General features: G+C 42.9%; 4 protein-coding genes across 4 annotated transcripts; 1 reads left to right on the plus strand and 3 right to left on the minus strand.

Annotated features, from left to right (window-relative positions):
• Window positions 1–113: 113 nt before the first annotated feature.
• Window positions 114–10,929, minus strand: LOC115399382 (protein phosphatase Slingshot homolog 3). Its single transcript, XM_030106709.1, has 17 exons — window positions 10,784–10,929; window positions 8,977–9,131; window positions 7,717–7,754; window positions 7,425–7,602; window positions 6,682–6,797; window positions 6,491–6,559; window positions 5,144–5,209; window positions 4,817–4,999; window positions 4,586–4,679; window positions 3,772–3,900; window positions 3,501–3,547; window positions 3,219–3,365; window positions 1,717–1,917; window positions 1,308–1,554; window positions 1,136–1,228; window positions 959–1,054; window positions 114–708 (listed from the first exon to the last, which is right to left on the minus strand). Exons 2-17 carry the CDS (start codon window positions 9,022–9,024, stop codon window positions 571–573), a joined length of 1,890 nt encoding a protein of 629 aa, XP_029962569.1. The 5' UTR covers window positions 9,025–9,131; window positions 10,784–10,929; the 3' UTR covers window positions 114–570.
• Window positions 10,930–12,567: 1,638 nt separating this feature from the next.
• Window positions 12,568–16,055, plus strand: grhpra (glyoxylate reductase/hydroxypyruvate reductase a). The gene is made up of 9 exons (XM_030106718.1): window positions 12,568–12,765; window positions 12,962–13,092; window positions 14,041–14,113; window positions 14,190–14,306; window positions 14,433–14,521; window positions 14,631–14,732; window positions 14,863–14,998; window positions 15,204–15,334; window positions 15,434–16,055. Exons 1-9 carry the CDS (start codon window positions 12,680–12,682, stop codon window positions 15,553–15,555), a joined length of 987 nt encoding a protein of 328 aa, XP_029962578.1. The 5' UTR covers window positions 12,568–12,679; the 3' UTR covers window positions 15,556–16,055.
• Window positions 16,056–16,456: 401 nt separating this feature from the next.
• On the minus strand, window positions 16,457–18,611 carry LOC115399440 (zinc finger and BTB domain-containing protein 5-like). Its single transcript, XM_030106814.1, has one exon. It carries the CDS (start codon window positions 18,557–18,559, stop codon window positions 16,487–16,489), a length of 2,073 nt encoding a protein of 690 aa, XP_029962674.1. The 5' UTR covers window positions 18,560–18,611; the 3' UTR covers window positions 16,457–16,486.
• A 1,305-nt stretch (window positions 18,612–19,916) lies between these two features.
• tomm5 (translocase of outer mitochondrial membrane 5 homolog (yeast)) lies at window positions 19,917–21,083 on the minus strand. The gene is made up of 2 exons (XM_030108901.1): window positions 20,865–21,083; window positions 19,917–20,230 (listed from the first exon to the last, which is right to left on the minus strand). Exons 1-2 carry the CDS (start codon window positions 20,983–20,985, stop codon window positions 20,196–20,198), a joined length of 156 nt encoding a protein of 51 aa, XP_029964761.1. The 5' UTR covers window positions 20,986–21,083; the 3' UTR covers window positions 19,917–20,195.
• Window positions 21,084–21,126: the final 43 nt, after the last annotated feature.

Raw genomic sequence — 21,126 nt, forward strand, 5'->3', positions numbered from 1 at the left:
TGAGTGCCATAAAACTGGCCCTGACAGGATGCACAGCTTGGAAATGTACAGTGAAAATCATCCTCCCCTCCGAGCAGTGTGCGCTGGAACACAGGATATGAGAAACCTTCGAAAATGCCAAACCGCGGTTTGACAGCAGCACGCAGCCTTTAATTCACGGGAGGTGGCGAAAGAGAGCGCTTATTGCATAGATATCTCTGGAGTGTTGACAGAGGAGAAGAGGGAATGCTGGACAGATGTACAAGTCAAAGATAGATAAATTAAAAAAAAAAGGACAAAGACTTCAGCTATCAGATATTCAGGTTTTCACTGGAACAGCAATACTGCATCACGGTACTGATCGGATATGATTTTTGAGCCGACATGTAATGAAAGACCTGAAAAATATAAATTAAAACTTAAGTATAAAAACCTTGGCATGTTCTCCAAGCACGCTTCAATGCTTTTTTTTTTTTTTTTTTTAACCTTCTATTTTTATTGGTGTATTTTTTGACGTCGTCCCCCAAACCCCCATTCTCCAAATTCCCAGAAGTCCCCACGCCTTCCTCCCTTCTCCAACTCTTTGATCGTTCAGGGTTTGTTCTGGTCGCCGTCCTGCAGGCTCCGGGGCTCAGGTGAAACGTCCACACATCCGCCCTGGTGAGTGAGACTCCGTCGAGCGTGACTGCGCCTCCGCGGACCGGGAGATCGCCGCGGACTGCCAGGCAGCTTTGAAAAGAACCGAGAAAGAGATTTAAAAGAATGGTAAACCTTCTGGAAGCTGTAAGGTTACAGTAAACGCTGACTACAGATTTCTATCGTGCCCTCTTTATCCATTAATGTCCAGCTTTGTTGTACAAATGGCTTTAAAATGTGACACACTAAGTCAATTTATTGTATAAAACTGAAGCTCTGACAACAAGTTCTTAAAGAAAGTTATTACGAACTGAAATATTTTAATAGGAACAAATGTGTTTACCTGTTCACACCCTTTATCGTCATCATCCAGCTCACTGATGGACTGCATCAGAGAGAAGAGATTCATCCTGCCGCTGCGATTAACACTGGGAGTAACCTGGAATAATAATAAAAAAAAAAAACGCTTCAGATCTATTCTTTGAGCCTGTTTCTGTGAGATCCTTGAAGTCCGTTTCACCTTATCGGGTTCATTTATAGTGATGACAGGACCAGATGCTGCTCCGGTCATCTCGGTCTCCATGCTGTTGTCGGGATCTGGATGTTCAAACACCTGGACGTGTTTCAGAAGGGTTGTTAGACGATGCTTAAAGCATTAAAACTATTTTACCCCAACTCATGGAAATAATCACCTCATGGTCTTCATCTGAATCACTTTTTTCATCGGGGCACTCTTCACCTTCCCCCTCCACATCAAGCCCCTCATCCTCATCATCATCATCATACTCCTCCCCATCATCCTCCTCTTCATCTTCATCATCATCATCGTCTTCTTCTCCATCTCCTGGTTTTGCTTCTTTCCCTCCGTCCGGCTGGTGCACAGACTTCTGTCTTTGGTCTCTTGATTTCCGCCTCCAGAGTGTGCTGTGGCGCTGCTGGCTGGATGGATGAACAGGCAGAACGACACAACAGTTCTCCGGTCAGTGGTTAACGCCATGGAATCAGGAGGAAAATGACACCAAAGAGTTATTTGGGTCAATAGTTTTCATGTTGGAAAAAAACAGCTGATCATTTCAGACAAGAGATCTTCGCACAGCTGACCTGGCGGTGAGGATGCCGTTGTAGGTCTGCAGCTGCTTCATGAAGCCCTCGTTGGGCTTGATGATGGCCCGGCGATCCCTGACGAAGGCCAGAGCCACGTCCAGCGTCCAGCGCTGCTGCTTCATGGCGTAGGCGATCACGGTGGACGCAGAGCGCGACACGCCCATCTTACAGTGCACCAGCACACCCTGCCCGCTCTTCCTGCAGTACAGAGATGAATGTTTCAGGGATTTTATTCAATTATTGAAGCGCAGCGGGAGGACATGAACATACCTGGTTAGAAACACAGAAAGCTTGTGTCTGAACAGACTGATGATCTGATGAACACGGTTTATCAATGGCTGATCAACTGGTCAGGATTTCCAGTATTTCTCAGTTTCTTCTTCATGAATAAAAGTAAACTGTACACAATTGATTTTTGTGCTCGTGTTGTTTCACAGCTCAGCTTAAATTTGTGAACACCAACTTCAGCTGAACAGGTAATCAATGTGATTAGAAAACTAAAGATAAGCCAAACACTGTTTCGTCGGCTGTGCTTATTTGCTTTCATGTGGCGTTGGATGAAACAAAGCAGAAGTACCGAGCCTGTGACTGTTTGATGGCAACATGTAACGCAGTTCCCCGTATCAGTCTGGCAGTTTATAACATCACACCAAAACATGTAAACACTGAGAAGTGTCATATACATGGGAGAGATGTGTAATTTGTGTCTCATGATAAAAGAACTAACTCTCAATTTAGATTCTAAAATTACTTCAGTTTCTTTTTTGGAAACTGGCTTGTTCTGTAGCTGAGCAAAGGATTTGAATACTTAACCAATACAATCAGATCACTGTTGATGAAATTCAAGACAACAAACGAATTAAGTGTGTCCAACAAGAAGTCTGCATCATCACACAGATGGTCAACACGAGCGACCTTTCAGTACCATGAGGTACACTGTGTCACACGTTTCACCTCCTGACTGAGCTTCAGGCAGCCGGAGCAGTCACAAGAACAAGAAACATGTCAGTTTGATGACGAACTAACATGCAAGCCTTTATATCATGATAGACACTTCTACTTATTTAGAATTTTGCATTTTAGTTTCTAATAGTTCTGTAGGATTTCACACTTTTAACATATCTTTATTACTTCTTAAAAATATGGATTTTTTACTAAAAATCAACTTGATCTTTATTGGTTTTTGTGGCTTACTTATTATACATTGTTCATAATTTCACTCATATTTTATTGCCTTATTTTGTTTAACTGTGAAAAGCATGCATTAATTTCTACGCATAATATTATTGCTGTTTGTCGTTACTGGATGTTTGCATGTCTGTTTGTTCACACGTGCACGGATGAGTATGTATACCAGTATTTTTCTTCTGAATTTTCTTTTCCAGTAACTTCAGAAGCAACTGGAGTGGCATTTTATTGTCTGAAAAACTACAAGTGTGGTGCTGTGTGCTTGTGTACAAGGGCCGTCTGAAACGGGCTGTGCAGATTTTCCCTTCTACCTCGCAGTGTTGATGAAGTTGTACGTGTCCGGCCAGTGTGACAGCAGGTCTGTGGCTTCCACGTCGTACACCCGGATGTTCATGTAGGTGAAGGACTCTGGGAAGAAGTTGTCAATCTCTCTGGTCACATTCAGAATGTAGCCGATGCTACAAAACAGACGCAAACTCAGCGTGAGTAAAAGTGGCGATTCAGCAAAACAAAACGCCTCCATCAGTCCGACACACGTCACAAAGTATGAGAACACACAGAGCTACAGGAACTTCACAGTCAAAAGCACTGACTTGTTTTTCTGCAGCTCTTCGAAGTTTGCTGCATTCCACTCAGAGCCCTGAATGGAGTGAAAAAACAAAGAGGTTCAGACTGAGTGAAGACGGAAGGCATCCAGAGAGTACTATCGCTGTTAACACACATCTCCCACAAAAGGGGAAGTTACAGTGGCATGAACACTTCCTGGCGAAAGCTGACTCCAGTCAGTTTAGTGACCAGTTCAAGAGAAATGCTGTCTCGCCGCCGAGGTAAAACACAGCGTACTCACACACAGTGATCACTCACCAGGTAAAGATAATCAAATATCTTGGAGGGCTTGTCCATCTGAGCCATGGTGACCATCATTTCATTGTCGATGTACTCTTTGTAGGGCCTCATGTCAAACCCGATCCTGGTCTTCAGTGCACTCTGCACCTACAGTGGCAAATGAGACGACAAACATTGAGCTGCTGTATTTTTTTCCCCCAGTATCTGTAAAAAAGAGAAACCGTGTGCAAGGAGGAACGGGTCTAAAGGCTGGCAAAGCTTCACTTTGAGGCATGTGTGAAAACTTGTGTTTGTCCGTTAAATGAACGTCACTTTATGCATCATCTTTCCCAGGTTCAGGAGACTCAAGGTGCTTTCATGAGGCTCATTGCGCGCACACACACCCACACACACACACACACACACACACATATACACCAATGAGGATGGCTTTTATGGTTGACCTTCACTGGCTGCATTCTGAGTTTCACTGTCTCGCTTAAGAACACTGACATATGGACAACACTGAAAGAAAAGAAAATGTTGGAAAACAAAATCCATTTTCATAAAAAACAAGACTTTTTGTTCTGAAATGATGATCCTTGTGAGGGTGGGTCCATCGTGTAAAATCCTGGCCTTTTTAAAGAACAGACGGGCAACTGCCTCACTTGTTTTTTGCTCTGGTGGTGATAAATATCGGGATTTGTAGGGATATTTTTGGCCAAGATTCCCAAAGACATTTATTGAAAACATTTTGCGAGCTGCAAACACTGCAGCCCTATAATTGCCCTTCTTTTGTCATGCACATGTTGCTGCTTCTACTTCCTTTTTTCTCTCTCCTCCTCCTCCTCACCATTTTACACGTGAGGTTGTCCAGGTCTTCGGTTCTCATGATGTCTCTCAGGTGCTCTTTGATGAGTTGCTCATTGGAAACTCGATCTGATGAGCTTCAAAGACGACAAAGTGAATTTACTATTACCACGAAAAAATTTAATAAATCATCAAAAATCAAGCGTCCCTGGTGCGTTTTTTTTTTTTACAGAGACAGAAGATATCGCAGTGATGTGACGAAGAGAGGCTTCACCTCTGTCCATCACTGTCTTTGCGCACAGACTCCAGGTCGTTCATGACCTCCCACTCGTTCAGGCAGAAGCGGTCCGACTCGATGTGCTGGTGGTAGTGCTGAACCCACTCCAGACCCGAGCCCGGGATCACGGCTCCCTTAACCGCACGCTCGCAGCAGCCATGCAGCGCCTGCAGCACCGACCTTTAAGGGGACGAAAGAGAACGTCGGCTGGGAAAACGACAAGCTTCAGAGAAAAGCCACGGAGGGGAGGATGGCTTCAGTTTTAAGACCGACAGTGACGCTGGGGGAGGCTTTTTCCAGACTGATTTATGGGATGCTACTCACCACAGGGTCTGCATAGACACAGGTTTAAAAATTCTGGTCTCCTCCGCTGAAGTGACGCTGAAACCGCTGAAAAGCCAAAGTTCAAAATAGATCAATTCTCATAAACAGGCCTGATGAGGACAGGAAGAAGGAAGGTGAGAAAAAAAAAAAAAAAAAAAAAAGGGAAGCGATACTGGTAAGATGCATGACAGGGCCGCAGCTCAGTCTGACAGAGAAGTTATTCAGCGTAAATTAGCGACAGTTCTTGTGAATAATTGTGGAGAACTAAATTGTGAATACACGAGAGCGGCATTAGCACAGTCTGAAGTGCGATCCAGTCTGACGAGGGTGGCATGTCGCACCAGTTCAAACGATCACAGGATGCTGCTCGACGCTCGGTGTGCGGCAGAAAACTAGCGAGAGTTCACACCAGGGTGTCTGCACCATGTTACACGGTTTAAACTTTAACTGTCAATTTCACTGTGACTCAAATCTTAATACCGAATACAATGTAATGTTACTGTTTATTAAACGATGATTAAAATGCTTCGCTGCTTTATCTAGCAGTAAAAAGAAATAAACAAAAAACAAAGATATCCTCCGCTTCAACCTCTCATGATTGATTATATTCAGGACACCTGGATTGATTTTGATTTTTTGGACAACAACTGTCAGGAAATGTCCAATGAGAAAGTGCTCTGCCCATTTTCCAAAGAGAACGTCTACTCAAAGGTCTGACTACTCTAATAATATTGAGTGTGTGACAGGCAGGGAATCCTGTCTGTGATTAGACACTCATACTGAGGGTGTCCTTCAGTGAACTGTAATAACTTCTATATATGGGGGGGAAAACTCCATTTTTCTGGCTTCTAGTAGGTTTACATATTTTGCAGATGTTGTAAATGTTCTTGATATCATGGTTCTAAGAATGTCTACTAAATCCTTTCATATGAAGGTGACCAAAATCACATCTGTAAGAATAAAGTCCTACTTTTAAACTACACACTCAACCTGTGCTGAAAAGGCCATTATGTCAACTGTAGGCACACAATAGAGAACTACTGACGTTTTCAAGGAATAATTTATTTGCAATTTCAGTTCACTCAGAAGCATTTTTCATGAAACTTTCATTTCTTTATGAAAACACATGACCTACATGCTTATGTAAGGTTCTGGGTTGTAATTTACGAAGAATGATTCAGTTCCAGAAATAAGACCATTACTCATTCAGATTATCACTGGCCATGGTCCCAGACATCGGACTGCACCGTCTGTGCGGCAGCGCTGCGGACTCCTCGCTGGTGTTTTTACACTCCAAATTCAATCAGCAGTCACTTAAAAGAAGAATGGAAAAGAGGTCGTTCTCACCCGTCTCCATCCAGATATACTTGGGTGTCGCTCCATATGGGCAGGACCAGGCCGATGGTGCACTGATCACTGTGACAAGGAGAGGAGGACACACACGGAGTCAATAAAGGAGCTTCATTGTGTGAAAGCCGAAGCAGAAATCTTATCCCGGAGTCTCCGTGGAACAGGACACCTGCATCTTGGTTACACACCTGTCTGAGCTGGGGAAATCCATGCCCAGCAGGATGCTCTCCTGCTTGTTGCTCAGCGTGGAGACGACGATCAGATACCTGACTCGAACCGAGCTGACCGACTCCAGCTGCACCGCCTGCATGACGGAGGACCGAGGGAGTGGAAGACAGACAGGAAACGTGAGACCGAGTTAAAAAAATTAAAAAAAAAAATTGAGAGAGAGAAATTATCTCAATGTGCATCGCTTTGCAGAAATCAAGTGCAGAAATTGTTGGATGATTCTCTCCTGGAGTGGTGAATGATCTCCCACTTTGACGTTTTTATCAGTTCAGCTGCTTAATCGTGCAATTAGAACTGAGAAAAGGAACTAAATGTTCAGTGTGGTGAAATTCCCATGAGTCAAATAAAACGTGGCTATAAAACCATTTAGAATGCAACCAAATTCATTCAGCAACGGACTGACAAACTCCCTGGCGAATGTGTAATCACCGGGAAGTGCCAAACCTGTAGTGAATACAATGAAGCAAGTAGAGCTACAAACGGAGGGCTAAGAGGTTTACCGTCATGTTCCTGAACACAGAACGGTCGACCTGAGGTCACACATTATCCACACACTGCAGAGTGAAGTGCGAAACATTCACAGTCGAGGCCCAAATGTAATTTGATCTGCTGTGGCCGTTTGCATCGGGGTGCCATTCACCAGAGAAAGGACTTGACCTGACCTGCTTTGATTCGTAGTGCGTGTTTGGAGATGAGACCTTACCAGCTTTATAGTGTCCTCTGGTCGCAGTTGCTCCACCATGGCATGGACGTGTCGGTGTCGTATGTCTGACGCATGCTTCACCGGAGAGACGGCTGAGGGAGAAGTCTCCTCCTGAAGGTCCACGTTCTCGCCTTCCTCCAGCAGGAGAACCGCCCCCTTGACCAGGGCAAAGCTCTCCCTGGAAAGCAGCACAGATTAATGACTTTTGCATCGTTCTCCTCAAGCTACTTGCTTGTTACTGTTTTGTTAGGAGTGTAATTAAATGACAATTCACAGTCTTAGCTGTACTCACCTTTTCTGAAGGATCCCTCTTCTTTGGAAGCTTTCATCCTTTAAAAATGAAATAAATCAAAGCAATGTCACATAGCATAGACAGAAAAAGTGTAGGTAAGAGTGTGTGCGTGTGTGTGTGAAATTCAGATTTAAGACAGATTGTATTTCAAGGAGGCTATTATAGTTTAATGGTACTTTTGTAAAGGCAAAAATTTATGTTTCCATTATTTCTAGGCTACAAGATAAATAAGATAACAAAAAAAACCAACAACTATGAATTCACAGTTCACCACTACTCTGCTGCCTCATTGTTTTTAAGCGTTACCAGTAACACATTGTCTGAGAGAAAGCCCTGTTTTCCAAGTGTGCACACACATAGCGGCAAAAAGCATTCCCTAATTCCTCTGGTGAAATGTGGTCTGACAGATAAGGTGCAGTGGTGGAGAGACGGACACAAATAGTGACATGTATGAAGAGGGAAATGGAAGCTGGGGGCTAAAAACTAGCAGATAAATAATTAATATACAGAAAGAAAGAAGGTAATAAAAGGATAAATTCAATACAAGACAAAGGATAAATTAAAGAAAGAAGTAGCAGTTTATCAAGGTTTTACAGAGAAAGAAACTCGAGACAGTAACTTTACCTGTTACGCAACTGACAAGTCCAGACAGAGTCAAGAAAAAAAAAAAACAGAAATTAAAGAGGAGAAGTGCGGACGGAGCTGGGAAAGGAATGATGAGGGTTTGAAGAGGAAAAAAAGGAGAGAACAAGTTAAGATAGCAGCATTATGCAAAAAAGAAAAAAAAAAAGAAAAGAAAGAAAGACTTAGACCTGCAACTGGGGTGTGTATGGTTAAGTAGGCAATGATAACAACCAAAGAAAGTCTTTTACATAACATTTTCATGATAGAGGGACAGAAAAATGCTGATGTTACAGTGAATATATGATAATGTATACATTTAACAGACAGTGTGACTCGTTTGCTAAACATGCTGGAATGAATGTAAATGAGAGCTAATTCACACCTGTGGCCCTGCATCGGCTGCATATTTACACCACAAATCTACTGCTGCAATCACATTGCAAGGAAACAAGTGCAAAACAGAAGACTCTCGTTGCCACTCAAGCAAATATACCGATGCTATCCACAAATGGACAAGTTCAGAAGCTGCTGTTCTAGAACAGCACTTACAAACACTCTGAATCATTCTTTTTAAAAAGCAAAAGTAACTTCATATCTGTGTGTACAAAAGATGCGCGCACAACAGCGTCAACTCACTGGAGCAGTGGCGATGGATGGGATTCTGTGCAGCGTTAAGCGAGCCATTGCACTGCACAGGTCTGCGCTCACTCAGCCTGCTACTTCTGGCAGGCTCAGACAGGATTTGCAGGTTTCCCAGCCAAAAGTGTGCGGTGGGTGTGGTGAATAGTTCTCTGCAATGACACGTGGATAGCTGGCTTAAATCATAAACAATAAATACTACAGTTTCCCAATATTTATTTATTCTAATTGTTTGCATACGTTCATGGTTTTATTATTGTTGCTTGTTCTGTAAGGCAGGATGAGTTTATGCACTTGCAAACTTATGAGTTTCATGTGACCGTAGAGCTGCTTCCATAAGTCATGTTCCCATGGTGCATTTCTACAGTTTGAGGACATTATTATCAATACAAACAAAAGTTGTTGAAAACTTCTTGAGAAATTTCAGAAGGTCAGATCCCCAAGAGGAATCCTTACAAGAATGCAACTTTGGATAAATTCTTTGTTAGTCCAAATGAAGTTAAAATAACTATACTTCTGAATTACTACGATCAGGCACTTTGAAATTCAGGTCAAATCAATCGCTGAACTAGAATAAAGTAAACGTTAAAAGTTCATTATTTATTGTGTAACAGCTAAAAAAATGATTGCTGCAACTAGTTTTAAGAAGTAAAACATTGACTTCAGGAAGTCAACTGAAATTCAAACTTCAAGGAATTCTTTGTTGCTCAGTCGGGATTGAGTGACGTTTGCCCCCTTTTTTTAATCAATGTGATTACACACTTAAAAATGTCGGGAGGTCCCTTGCTGTAAAAGCTACACATTTACACATACACAAGTACACATTTAAAGCTAGTTATTATGTAAGAAGACATATTTATATACTTGCACATGAAGACAGACAAGTTCATACAAGTAACCGCTCAACAAAAGGTATTGTCAGTTCCAGGTATTTGACAATGAACACAGCATTCCTGAAGCACTGCTGCCCAATCCCAGCGTGCAGGGATCTCCTGCCCTCTATGTTACCTGGCTTAGAGTTAGATAATTAAGTCATTATCACGCTTCTGCAGGGCTTGAGGATGAGCCATTCATTTAGATCAGGTGTGTTTATCCAGGGAGAGAGAAAAGACGTGCAGCACTGAGAAACAATGTGCACAGTGATTACTGTGTACACAAGAGAAAACAGCCCTGCTCTGCCTGTTTTAAATGGCTCCCTGCTCCAGCTTAACTTCATTCAAATGGAAGTCTGATGACGACTCACCAGTTTGATCCTGATGTGTTGGAGCAGGTAAAACCAATTAAATGACCCCCAGCTTGACTAATACAAATAACATTTTATCTTCTATATCAAACACATGCAGTCCTGAAAAACAGAATTGCTGGAACGTTGACAAATATCCAATTAAATCAATGGAGGTTCAAGAGAAGCAGCACAGCACTTCAGCACCTTCATAAATGTAAAATGAAAGCATCAGACAGCAATGAAACGTTTCCAGGGTCCTGGTCTGCTGACCATTAGTCTGACTGTGGGAACGCCTGCTGCAGTACATGACATCTACCAGGGACCCAGTGAAACACAGGCTAATGGTCTGGCGTTATAAACAAGTGAGCGGTCCAAACGGAATGCCGAATATTGATTCACGAGCTATAAACAGACATCGATTCGTTGCTGCAACAAACCACAAACAACTAGCTAGCAACAGTGTGTGTAGCCTGTTACAACCAGTCCAGGCTAACAGCTGTCGATAGCGTTTGCTGGTGGTGCACAGCTTAAAACGACACGAATGCGCATAAACATTCCAAGGAAAATATTTTTTCTCACCTTTTCGAGCTTGGTCCGCTCTCTGACTTCCTTTGCCTTGCCTGCGTATTTGTTCCGCAAGCGGAGCTCCTTATTCCGCCCTCTGTGGCTTTCGAGGGAGAGGACTTTCACCATGTACAGCACAGCGGCTGCTCCTCCGGAGTCTTCACTCCCGACTCGACTAAAGCCGAGCGGAGCCGACTAAAGCCGAGCGTAAAGCGGGAGGTTTCGATTACGTCATATGTATGAAAAGTTTCAACTACGTCATCGTGACAACTATAAACAACACCGTAAAGTTAATGTTTTACCTTTAAATTAAGAAAAAAGTCAATACACATTCTATACAATATTTATTTACATACTATTCTCATAAAAAAACGATACTTGGCTTTTGCATGAAATTTCAGAATGAATCTAAAATACATGATCACTTTTACAGGTGAACTTAATGTGACCTTCTCTAAACTTTAGAATGCACATGTCCAACGTTTCAGTGTTCTCTAACAAGGAGCTTAGCATACAAGTTTACAACAGTTGTTTGATACATGAATCGATCAATACATCTTCTGGTTCAGTTGAAATTGGTATTTGAACAGTTGTACTCTTCATGTTCTTCACATTTTGATATGAGACCAAGACAATAATCTGATTTGATCAACAGTACCTCATCAATGCAAGGCTTCAAATAGAATTTTCTCTGACAGAAGTGGCCATTCTCATATTGTAAAATTAGCAGTTTTCAATACTGAGAGACTGGAAGACACAGAAAGACATAGGAGTGGGTTTTCCTTTGATCACATCCCTCACTGATGACTGTTTAATGCTGAACAGTGTCCTGTGGAACTGGATGGTGAATGCCACTCAGCTCTGGGCTCATTTTAAGGTAGGTGAGAGGCACCCAAGTGTAATGTCAGACCACTGGAAATCGTTTGCATCAGCGTCAGATGTTGTGCAAGGTTACGAGACCTGATGAAAGTCCATTTATGTTGAAACAATGTTGGATAAGGAGGGTGCTGTTTGGTGTTGGTGTTACAGTTGTTAACCGACAGACAACAGATTTTGTTGTCAAGCTGTAATTGATGCTCAAAGTCACATGAAAAGTTACTGAGATGCTGAAATGTTGTTGGTGTTGTTGTTGTTGTTGTTGTTGTTGTTGTTGTTGTTGTTGTTGTTGTTCATAGACTGTTTGAGATGAGGAAAGCCCCAGTGGACACTTCAGCTTAAATGCCCTCCTTTCAAGATGTATCACTCCAGCATAAAGTTTTTAGGTTTTCCATAAATTTCACACGAAAATCAATTATCTTGAGTAGTGTAGATATTTATTTTTATCTGACCTTCCTTCCTCACACATTATTTGATTTCTTACAGTGCAGAAGTTTTGATTACAATTTTTACAAAGATCAGTAATTTCAAGAATAGCAACCTGTTGATGGAAGATAGAATGGCCTGGGGATAGAATCACTAAATCAAAAATAGGCCCTCTCACATTATTTTTATTAGGATTTTATTTTCCTTTTCTGCTTTTATTTTTAAGTAGTATGTCATTTTACTCATACTCATCTGCAATTTAATTCAATTTCTTTTATATAGCATGAATACAACAGCCATTCCAGTATTTTATTAAAAGAATAACACTATATTCAGTACCACGAGGTGCATGTTGACGAATGCAAATCCAAAAGCTTTGGTCTTCCATCCTCTGCCTTGAATGAATATTCAGAAACAAAATGCATGCCCGAAGGAGTGAAGCGTCTGCGCATGCGCAGTGAAGTGAGACGGAGTACTTCCTGGTTAAAAGAGCATGTGAAGTGTAGTCTTTTACAAAGGTGAACAGTTTGTCGCTGCAGTGCTTTGCGAACATCGACCACCGTCCGCGTGTCACGCGGGGTCTGGACTTCTTCTTCGCTGTGGAAGGGGATGCAGATAGCAGGCAGACTGATGAAGGTTTTTCTAACAAGGCGCATCCCGCAGGAGGGAATGAAGATCCTGTCTGCGACTGGAGTGTATGAAGTATATTTAACTTTCCACTACAGATCTGCTGTGACGGCTTCATGTTACATACTTGGGTTGCTGTGAGAAGTTTCCTAAGGTCACACACAGCCAGGGTTGCTGCTTAAACTGCTAGAAGCATGTCTTGAAAGAGTTTGAATTGAATGCTGTTTCAATGCATTAAGTCCTCTTCTGTCTGCACGGATCCAGGTGTGAGGTGTCTCAATGGGACTCGGACGAACCAGCGCCCAGGGCAGAGCTGCTGAAAGGTGTCCAGGGAGCTCATGGCCTCCTGTGTATGCTTTCCGATAAGATCGATGCTGAGGTCCTGGATGCTGCAGGTACTCTGCAGGATGTCACTGATGCAAGCCTGTGCCTCTGATTGACTCTTATTTTGTTTGAGGGCACAAGGCCGGTCGGTTTCTATATTAGGAAAAAGATTGGTCGCAACTGTGTAAAAATACTTTATTATGCATTTGATCTATTTATTAGTCTTTGTATATTTTCTGAATATTTCTTAATTCGTTTTCGTTTGCATTTATTTTGTTAAGATGTATTATTCTTTTATTTTGCATGTTAGTTTTGGGGTAAATGAAGCATTATTTTTTGTTGGGCTTATTTTTGTAGATTTCATTATTACTACAAGCACCTGGAGTTTATTTAGGGAGGTTGCAGGCATAGGACCAGCATGCACCTGGTTTTTAATCAGAGCAGGAGAGGCAGCAGGAAATGAAGACTCCAATTTGTTTGCATGCTTCAGGAGTTTAACCAAGATAAAACTCACCGGAATTTAGTGGATATTTATTCTATTGCCTGCATAAACCACAACCCATGGTGCATCAGTGGCAATTTGTAATTAAAGTAAATTTTTTGATGTTTTTTTTTTTTGTATTGAAGACAAATAGCCACTATAATAAGTAATGCTTAACCCACCCCAATGATAAACTTCAGTTTCCAAGGACAAAATGTGGTGATTCTTCAAAAGACATGATTAAAATCAGTTGCCAAACACACACATATATGTATATGTATATATATATATATATATATATATATATATATATATATATATATATGACCTGGGTGCAGCTTTTGCATTTGCTAATAGTTTGCTGTTTTTGTTTTAGTAAAAAAAAAAAAAAAGTAGGGTGCTCATAGCTACAGTTGCATGGGGGAAAGGTTTTTACAAAGTTCAGCTTAAATCTGTGACTACAGTGACACACAAAATCTCTTGCATCTAGATCTTTTCTGAGCATGTGATTGGTGATCTGATTGGTGTTTGTTTTCAGGTCCAAATTTGAAAGTGATCAGCACCTTCTCTGTGGGATATGACCACCTGGCCATGGATGAGATCAAAAAACGGTGAGATCGCACCTTTCAAACTGCCATCCCCTAACACGTTACGCACTTCATAAACATTGCTGCTTCTTCTCCCCAGCGGCATTCGTGTTGGCTACACTCCAGACGTCCTGACTGACGCCACGGCTGAACTGGCCGTGGCTCTGCTGCTGTCCACCGCTCGCCGACTGCCAGAAGGAGTGGAGGAAGTCAAAAAGTCTGTTTCACCAAGTTACACATTTACATTAATTAATGTACCGTCTGTTTGTGTTTCTGTAACTTGTTAACCTAAAATACAAGGACTTCAGGTACACAACAGTAAAACTTTGTTTCTTCCATCCAGCGGTGGTTGGAGCTCGTGGAAGCCTCTGTGGCTGTGTGGTCATGGTCTGTCCGACAGCACCGTGGGAATCATTGGCTTGGGACGAATAGGTTGAGTTTGCTGCTTCATTTATTTTGGCCAAACAGCTGTTGTCCAGGTTGACCAGAAAGCAGCAACGTGCTTTTTTCCACATGAAATTTTTGTGTTTTTTTTGTTCAGGTATGGCCATCGCTCAGAGACTCAAGCCGTTTGGAGTGAAGCGAGTGCTGTACTCAGGGAGGACAGCCAAACCCTACGCTGCTGAGGTGAATGGGGAGTTTGGTAAGTAAAAGTATATACATTTTCACAAATAAGTGGGGAAAAAAATTGTTTTGGTTTATTGATTTTTATATTCATCTTTTTATTTCCCCTTATATGTTCTTCCCTCTGTATTTATTTTTTCTTTAAACAGTTCCTCTGGACACGCTTCTGTCTGACAGTGACTTTATCGTGGTGTCCTGCTCCCTGACACCTCAAACCCAGGGCCTGTGTGACAAAGCTTTCTTCAGCAAGATGAAAAAGAGTGCAATCTTTGTCAACATAAGCAGGTAGAACTTATAAATCAACCCAAACTATTGTTTTTTTTTTTTTGTTGTAATAGGCAAATCAAAGTTTATAAAATCTTGCTAGTCTTGCTTGAAAAATCACTACATTAAACTGTTACCTTGTTATGAGATTTTCACTGGAAAGATTAATTATAGAAAATGCTGAAATAAGGAAACAGCTTTAAATTTAATGGGCTGTTGGTTTTAGGGGAGCCGTGGTGAACCAGGAGGATCTGTATGAGGCTTTGAAAAACGGACAGATCGCTGCCGCTGGATTAGATGTCACGACACCTGAGCCGCTTCCAACAAACCACCCACTTCTGACTCTAAAAAACTGCGGTGAGGAGAGAAACCATGAACTACGAAGAGATGTTCCACTATATGACTGCAGACATGCTTTTAAAATGTGCTTTCTGTCTCCTGTGCTTTTTCATGCAGTGGTGATACCGCACCTTGGCAGTGCCACCTACTCCACAAGAGGAGTCATGTCAGCTCTGGCCGCCCAGAACCTAGTGAATGGATTACAGGGTGCAGACATGCCCAGTGAACTCACAGTCTAGAGCCTTAATCTGAACCACTCCTGTCTCATCTGATCCTACACTGAAAAGGAGCGTAATGTAGTCTGAATGAAGAATAAAATAGTATTAATTTAACCAAGTGGTGTGTTGTTAGATATTGCAGTCTGTCAGTGGATAGATGGTTTCATACAATATTATACTTAATACTTCAAAATACTTTCATTTTAGAATGTGAAACTTTGAGGGGATTAGCAGTGGTGCGGACATTTCATGGATTCAACCTTTTCAGAAAGGGGGCTGAAGCTTTTTCTAGCCAACACAGGGTGGAAGGCAGGGCACAGGCTGGACGCAACGGTCCATCACGGCTAACACACAGACTGGCCTTTCAGATAAACATGCTTAAACTTTGGATTCTTTTTATTCTCAGAGATTTTTTAATACATAAGCAGTGGTTGCTCATCTCTCGTATTCTAAATGTGCCCCGCAGATTAGAGTTAAACCTCCGAGTGCACTTTATCTGGATAACGCACCATCTCTCTGCTTAAAAAAAATAAAAAAACAAAAAAAAAAACTGTACAGCACTCCATATCTGTGTTAAATTGATGGTTTTGAGCAATACAAACAAAGTATCATCGGATTGGACAACAGTATGTGCAGGACAGTTTGTACAGATGCTGGGAATGAATTCATATTGAATAAAATACTAAATCCATCATTTACTACATGCATCATGTACTGTTTCTGTCAAAACATTTAAACCTTGAAAGTATCATCAGTCTGTTTGCATCTGTTTTTTCTGCTTATTTTATTGGGAAATGATTTTGAAAAAAAAAAAACCCAACATGGTTGAAAGCAAAAAACACTTTTTAGAGGACACGAAAGAAAACAGACTTCGAACATAAAAACCATTACATCAAGAATTCATCAGGTCTCGTTAATAAATAAGACAGCACTTTTTCAGGGGGCAAATATGTCAATTTGAGTCTTTAACTAAGTCAGCTGGTAGTAGCAGTGTGTCTGAGAAGGACTGGTCGTCTTTCCAGTTTAAACAGGTGTTCTTGGAGTGCTTGTACAGATGGGAAGACTGACTGAAGCGCTTGCCACAGTTGGGGCAGGGATAGGGCTTTTCCCCCGTGTGGACACGGATGTGCTTCTTACAGTCAGTCAAGTTCATGAACGTCTTACAGCAAATTTTGCAGGCATATTTTTTCTCGCCCTCCACCAGCAACACGTGGTCCTCGGCAGCTGCTTTCTTGCATTTGGACAACACGTCCTCTGAAGCTCGTGTCAGAGGTGGTCGGTCCACGGCGTCTCCGGTAGACCCAGATGAGGGATCCGTGCTGGTTTCTGATCCAGGTGGAACTTTGGGGGCGATCCGACGGAACGTCGTCGTCGCCCCAGAGCTTTTGCCGGCCCTGGGGGAAGGGACAAGGGAAGCCTCTAAAGTTAAGCCCGGTCGGATGCCACTCAGGAAGCCTGTTAAGGGGTTCTGGGCTGGCTGGAGGATGATGGTGTCACTGAAATTTGGACTTTGTTCTGGTAGAAGCTGCTGCAAAGGGACAGATGCTACTGGAAAAACGAGAGACGAGGAGGAATCGGAGGACTGTGCGGAGGGGGTGTTTGCTCCCTCTGTTTTTTGACTGTGTTCACTTGGATCTGTAGACACGACGTGAGCGTCACTTGCAGCAGCAGCAGCGGTAGCAGCAGCTGTTAGGCTCGCTAGACTGTCCTCCTCTTCCAAACCCCCCATGACACTTTCACTGCTGGGATTGAGGAAGCAGGTAAAGGCCAGTTCTGACAGGCTCTCCAGACCCTCGCCATCCACTGAGTCCTCACCGAGATCTCCAGGACTTTTATGAGCGTCAGTGTGGATATCTGTGCATAGCTGTGTCTGTAAAGAACTAACATCAGCCTCCACTGGGCTGATTGTTGTCATTTTCTCATTACCCAGATTTCCATCCAGATTGTCTGTACAGTCCTGCAGAGGCAACGGTGGTGAACTTTTGGTTAATGTGTCTAAATCTGAGGAATACAAACTCGTATTTTCCGTTTTCACCTCAATCAGGTTCATTTTTGACTCTCTTGTCTCTTCCTCGACAACCTTTATTTTGACCACAAAGCCTCCATCTGTATTGTTGGTACTCTCCCACACACCTGCGCCTCCTACGCTGCTGTCTGATTGACTGGGCAGCTGCATTTCGTCCGATTCTCCCTTCTCTGCTTCATCTTTCACCTCGTTTGTATCAAAAGCTTGGTTTTCCCACAGCCTGTCTATTGACATCAGGCAATCTGGGGACAACAAATGTCCTTCCTCTGTGCTGAAGACACTCCTGGTCACCGTTGGTGAGCACTCTTTGTAGTTCTCTCCGGGCGTCTTGCTGGTTCTCTTCCGGTCACATAACATGTCCTCTTGTGACTTTCTCTTGCGCCGTCGCGACGCTGCTGCAGGCGGCTCGTCGTCGATTATTCTCACCTCGCTTTCTTCATCCCCGCCAGACTGGCTCACCTCCACTCCCACCTCCTCCTTATCAAGGTCCACTACCATGACCGATGAGACCTGCTGCTGGCAGGTGGATGCAGCCTGGGAGGATGTAGTCTGCTGCTGCTGTTGCACTGACCTCCAACCTTTAGGCGGTGCAGCAGGAAAGTTTTTCCTGGCCAGATGAAGCTTGCAGGCCTTCACCACAGTATTGAGGTGCAGGTGCGATGCTGCCAGCAGCACATCCATCACGTTGGAGGCCCCCAGAGAAAGGGTGGAGGTGTAAATCATGTCCAGCAGGGTGGAGAACGCCTCTGGGGTTACCACGCCTGGATCGAGGGTCAGCACACTGGGACCTCCATCCCTGCCTCCGTCGCCCCCCGACCCTTCCATCTCATCGCTGGAGTTGAGCAGAGCCCTGAAATGAGAGCTGCAGGCTGCGAGGATGGAGCGGTGCGCCTGGAAGGTCTGTCCTCCCACCACCACCACGCAGTCGCACAGCTGAGCGTGGAGGCGCTGGTGATTGAGCTGCTGGAAAATGTGCTGGAAATGCCCGGGGAAGTCCATCGCAGCCGGTGCAATGTGTCACGAGATGCCTCAGAGTTTTTTCTTTTGGCGCATCCGTGTAACAATAGGATGAAGCAGGGCGCCGAAAGAGCCTGTTCACGAGCATCTCTGCATCCGCATCTCTGCTGCTGAAATCAGCCTCCGTTTGACCGTTTAGCGCATTTCAGGCTGCCTGCCTCCAGTATGATGTTTGATACCTTGTCGTCTGCTGCCGGCGGCTGAGCTGGAGATGCTGGGGAGTATGGGCGGGCCTGGTCCATCCACAGCACAAAAAGAAAGATGCGGGGCCGACTGAGGTTTCTTCTGAGGCAAATGAAGCGGGTCTCCACAAGACTGATTATTTTACCGACTCGGACATAAAGCATACAACAAAGTATAGACATATAGCAGGTTATATTGTCACTAGATGCTTACAGAAACGCCCGGTTTGGCATCCATTGTCGGCAACGTCCATCAGCCGCGTCCTGCAGACAGACACAACACTGCTCCCTGGTGGTGGCGTGGGGGAACTGCAGACTCATGTTTATTCAGCTTTGACATGTTGGACATTTCTCTGCATCTTCTATAAAACCACGTCCTTGAAAATAAGATTTTACTCCCCTGTATAGTTTGCTGAAAAATAGACGCGCACCTACAAAGATGTGATGGAGGGTTTGGATTAAATTGGAGACACAACTGAATAGTAAAACCTCAGAGAAGATTGGTTGTTGTACGAGACCACGAGAGTGAAAAGAATATCAGAGAAGCAGCCAGGGAATATAGTGAAAAGGAATAACTTACAAAATAATTACCTTGTCAACAATAGTCTATATTCAAAATGTTGAGTTGACCTCTCAATTCAATATTGTATAATGTATGTTGTTTGACAACATTCAAAAAAGGATATTTATCCAACCAAGGCGATGAACACTGCATAACCTTGAGTGTAAAGGGAAGAGGTTTGCTCTTTGTTAAGCGTACCTTCACCAGAAAGCTGTTGTTTTTAGTTTTTCATGGGGTTTTAATAACTATAATATTTAAAAAAAAAAAAAAGTGCATTTATGTTTCTAAATTTCTAGATTATTACTGGGTACAACGCAGGGACAACTTTTGCTGAGCTGAGCAGCTTTCTTGTTGAGGTGCAAAAATAGATAAAAACTATTACTTCTGATATAGTTAATCAGGTGTATGTGAAAATTCCTATATGTTGTGCAGAGTTGCATCTTCCCCTTTACTTGAACCTACATACACAACCTACCACCATGTGAGCACAGTAATATTGCAAATATTTACCTCGCAAGGAATAAACATCATCAAATAATTCAAAGGATATTTTGTAAATGTTATGAGTTGACAAAAATGAACACTTGCAAACCAACAAAATCAACACTGTTCTTTAATGTGTGGCATTGACAGATGCACTAAAAACCAAAACCTGTGCATTTAACAAAGACTTTAAATAAAACTAATTCATCATTGAACAAAACTTAAAAAGAAAAAAAAAAAGCTGGTGTGTCCAGTGCAGTGATGGTCAAACACAGGTCACTTTCCACAGAGATGGTGGAATGGCCCCAGCTGTCTGCTCCTGGAGACCCATGTAGTCCCTGATGCAGGAAACTCCGGGTGGATGGAGGGAAGAAGGAACCAGCTGCTCCATTCATATGCTGTCAAGCTTCTTCAACACATATGGAGCTGAAAAACACACATGTGAAGAAAATCAACAGCACAGCCTGCCACAACACACTGCTGTATAATATATGGACATGGTGGAGTTTGCATTTGTATTTACACTGCAAGAAATTTGCTTAACCACCTACAATCAGCCAATCGTCGTCATGCTACACTGACTTCTTAAATAAGTTCAAAATATATTAATATTTGTGAAACTATAGGGCGGCACGGAGAATATGTGGAGTCGAGATTAGTAATATTCCCCAACAGCAAATATAATTATATTCATATTTTTCCAGGATTGGGATTCCTATTGTGCGCATGTATAAATCTGCGCGATCGATGGATCTTTGCGCAAATAACGGATCCATTATTTGTGCAGCGCAATTCGTAGGCCGCACTAATTGCCTTAAAGCACATATTTACATGAATGGCACGTTATTACAAACCTCACGAGGATCTGTATTTACGTAGTTTGGGTATTTACATGAATACGGTGCAGCAGCGACACAGTAACCTCCAGACATGTAGTCGAATTAACAGATGTTCATGCATCTGTGGGACGATTGCTTCGTGCAAAACACAAACAAACATTATACCGACGTGAGAAACTGTGAGAAACGTGAATTTTGAGCTGGACGTCAATGTCACTCACTGGCTCTGAGAAGGGCGACGTAAATGAGAAAGTTCCGCAGAGAAGAGATCACATCCTGGCGCATCTTCTTCTTCATCTCCTCTGGGTCCATTTTGGGCCCGAGTCCTTCCAGTTTGAACATCTTTGCTGGGTTTTTCTCGGTTTTTGCTCAAAAGCGAGTCTCGTTGAAGCCTTCGCTGTCTCAGGGTAGTTGTCACGTGGGCTAAAGCGCTCTAACCCGGAAGTACGTAATAACGCGTGAAGACGGTGAGCGCTGAGGGAC

The sequence above is a fragment of the Salarias fasciatus genome, chromosome 2 (assembly GCF_902148845.1).
Source record: "Salarias fasciatus chromosome 2, fSalaFa1.1, whole genome shotgun sequence".
NCBI classification, from domain to species: domain Eukaryota; kingdom Metazoa; phylum Chordata; class Actinopteri; order Blenniiformes; family Blenniidae; genus Salarias; species Salarias fasciatus.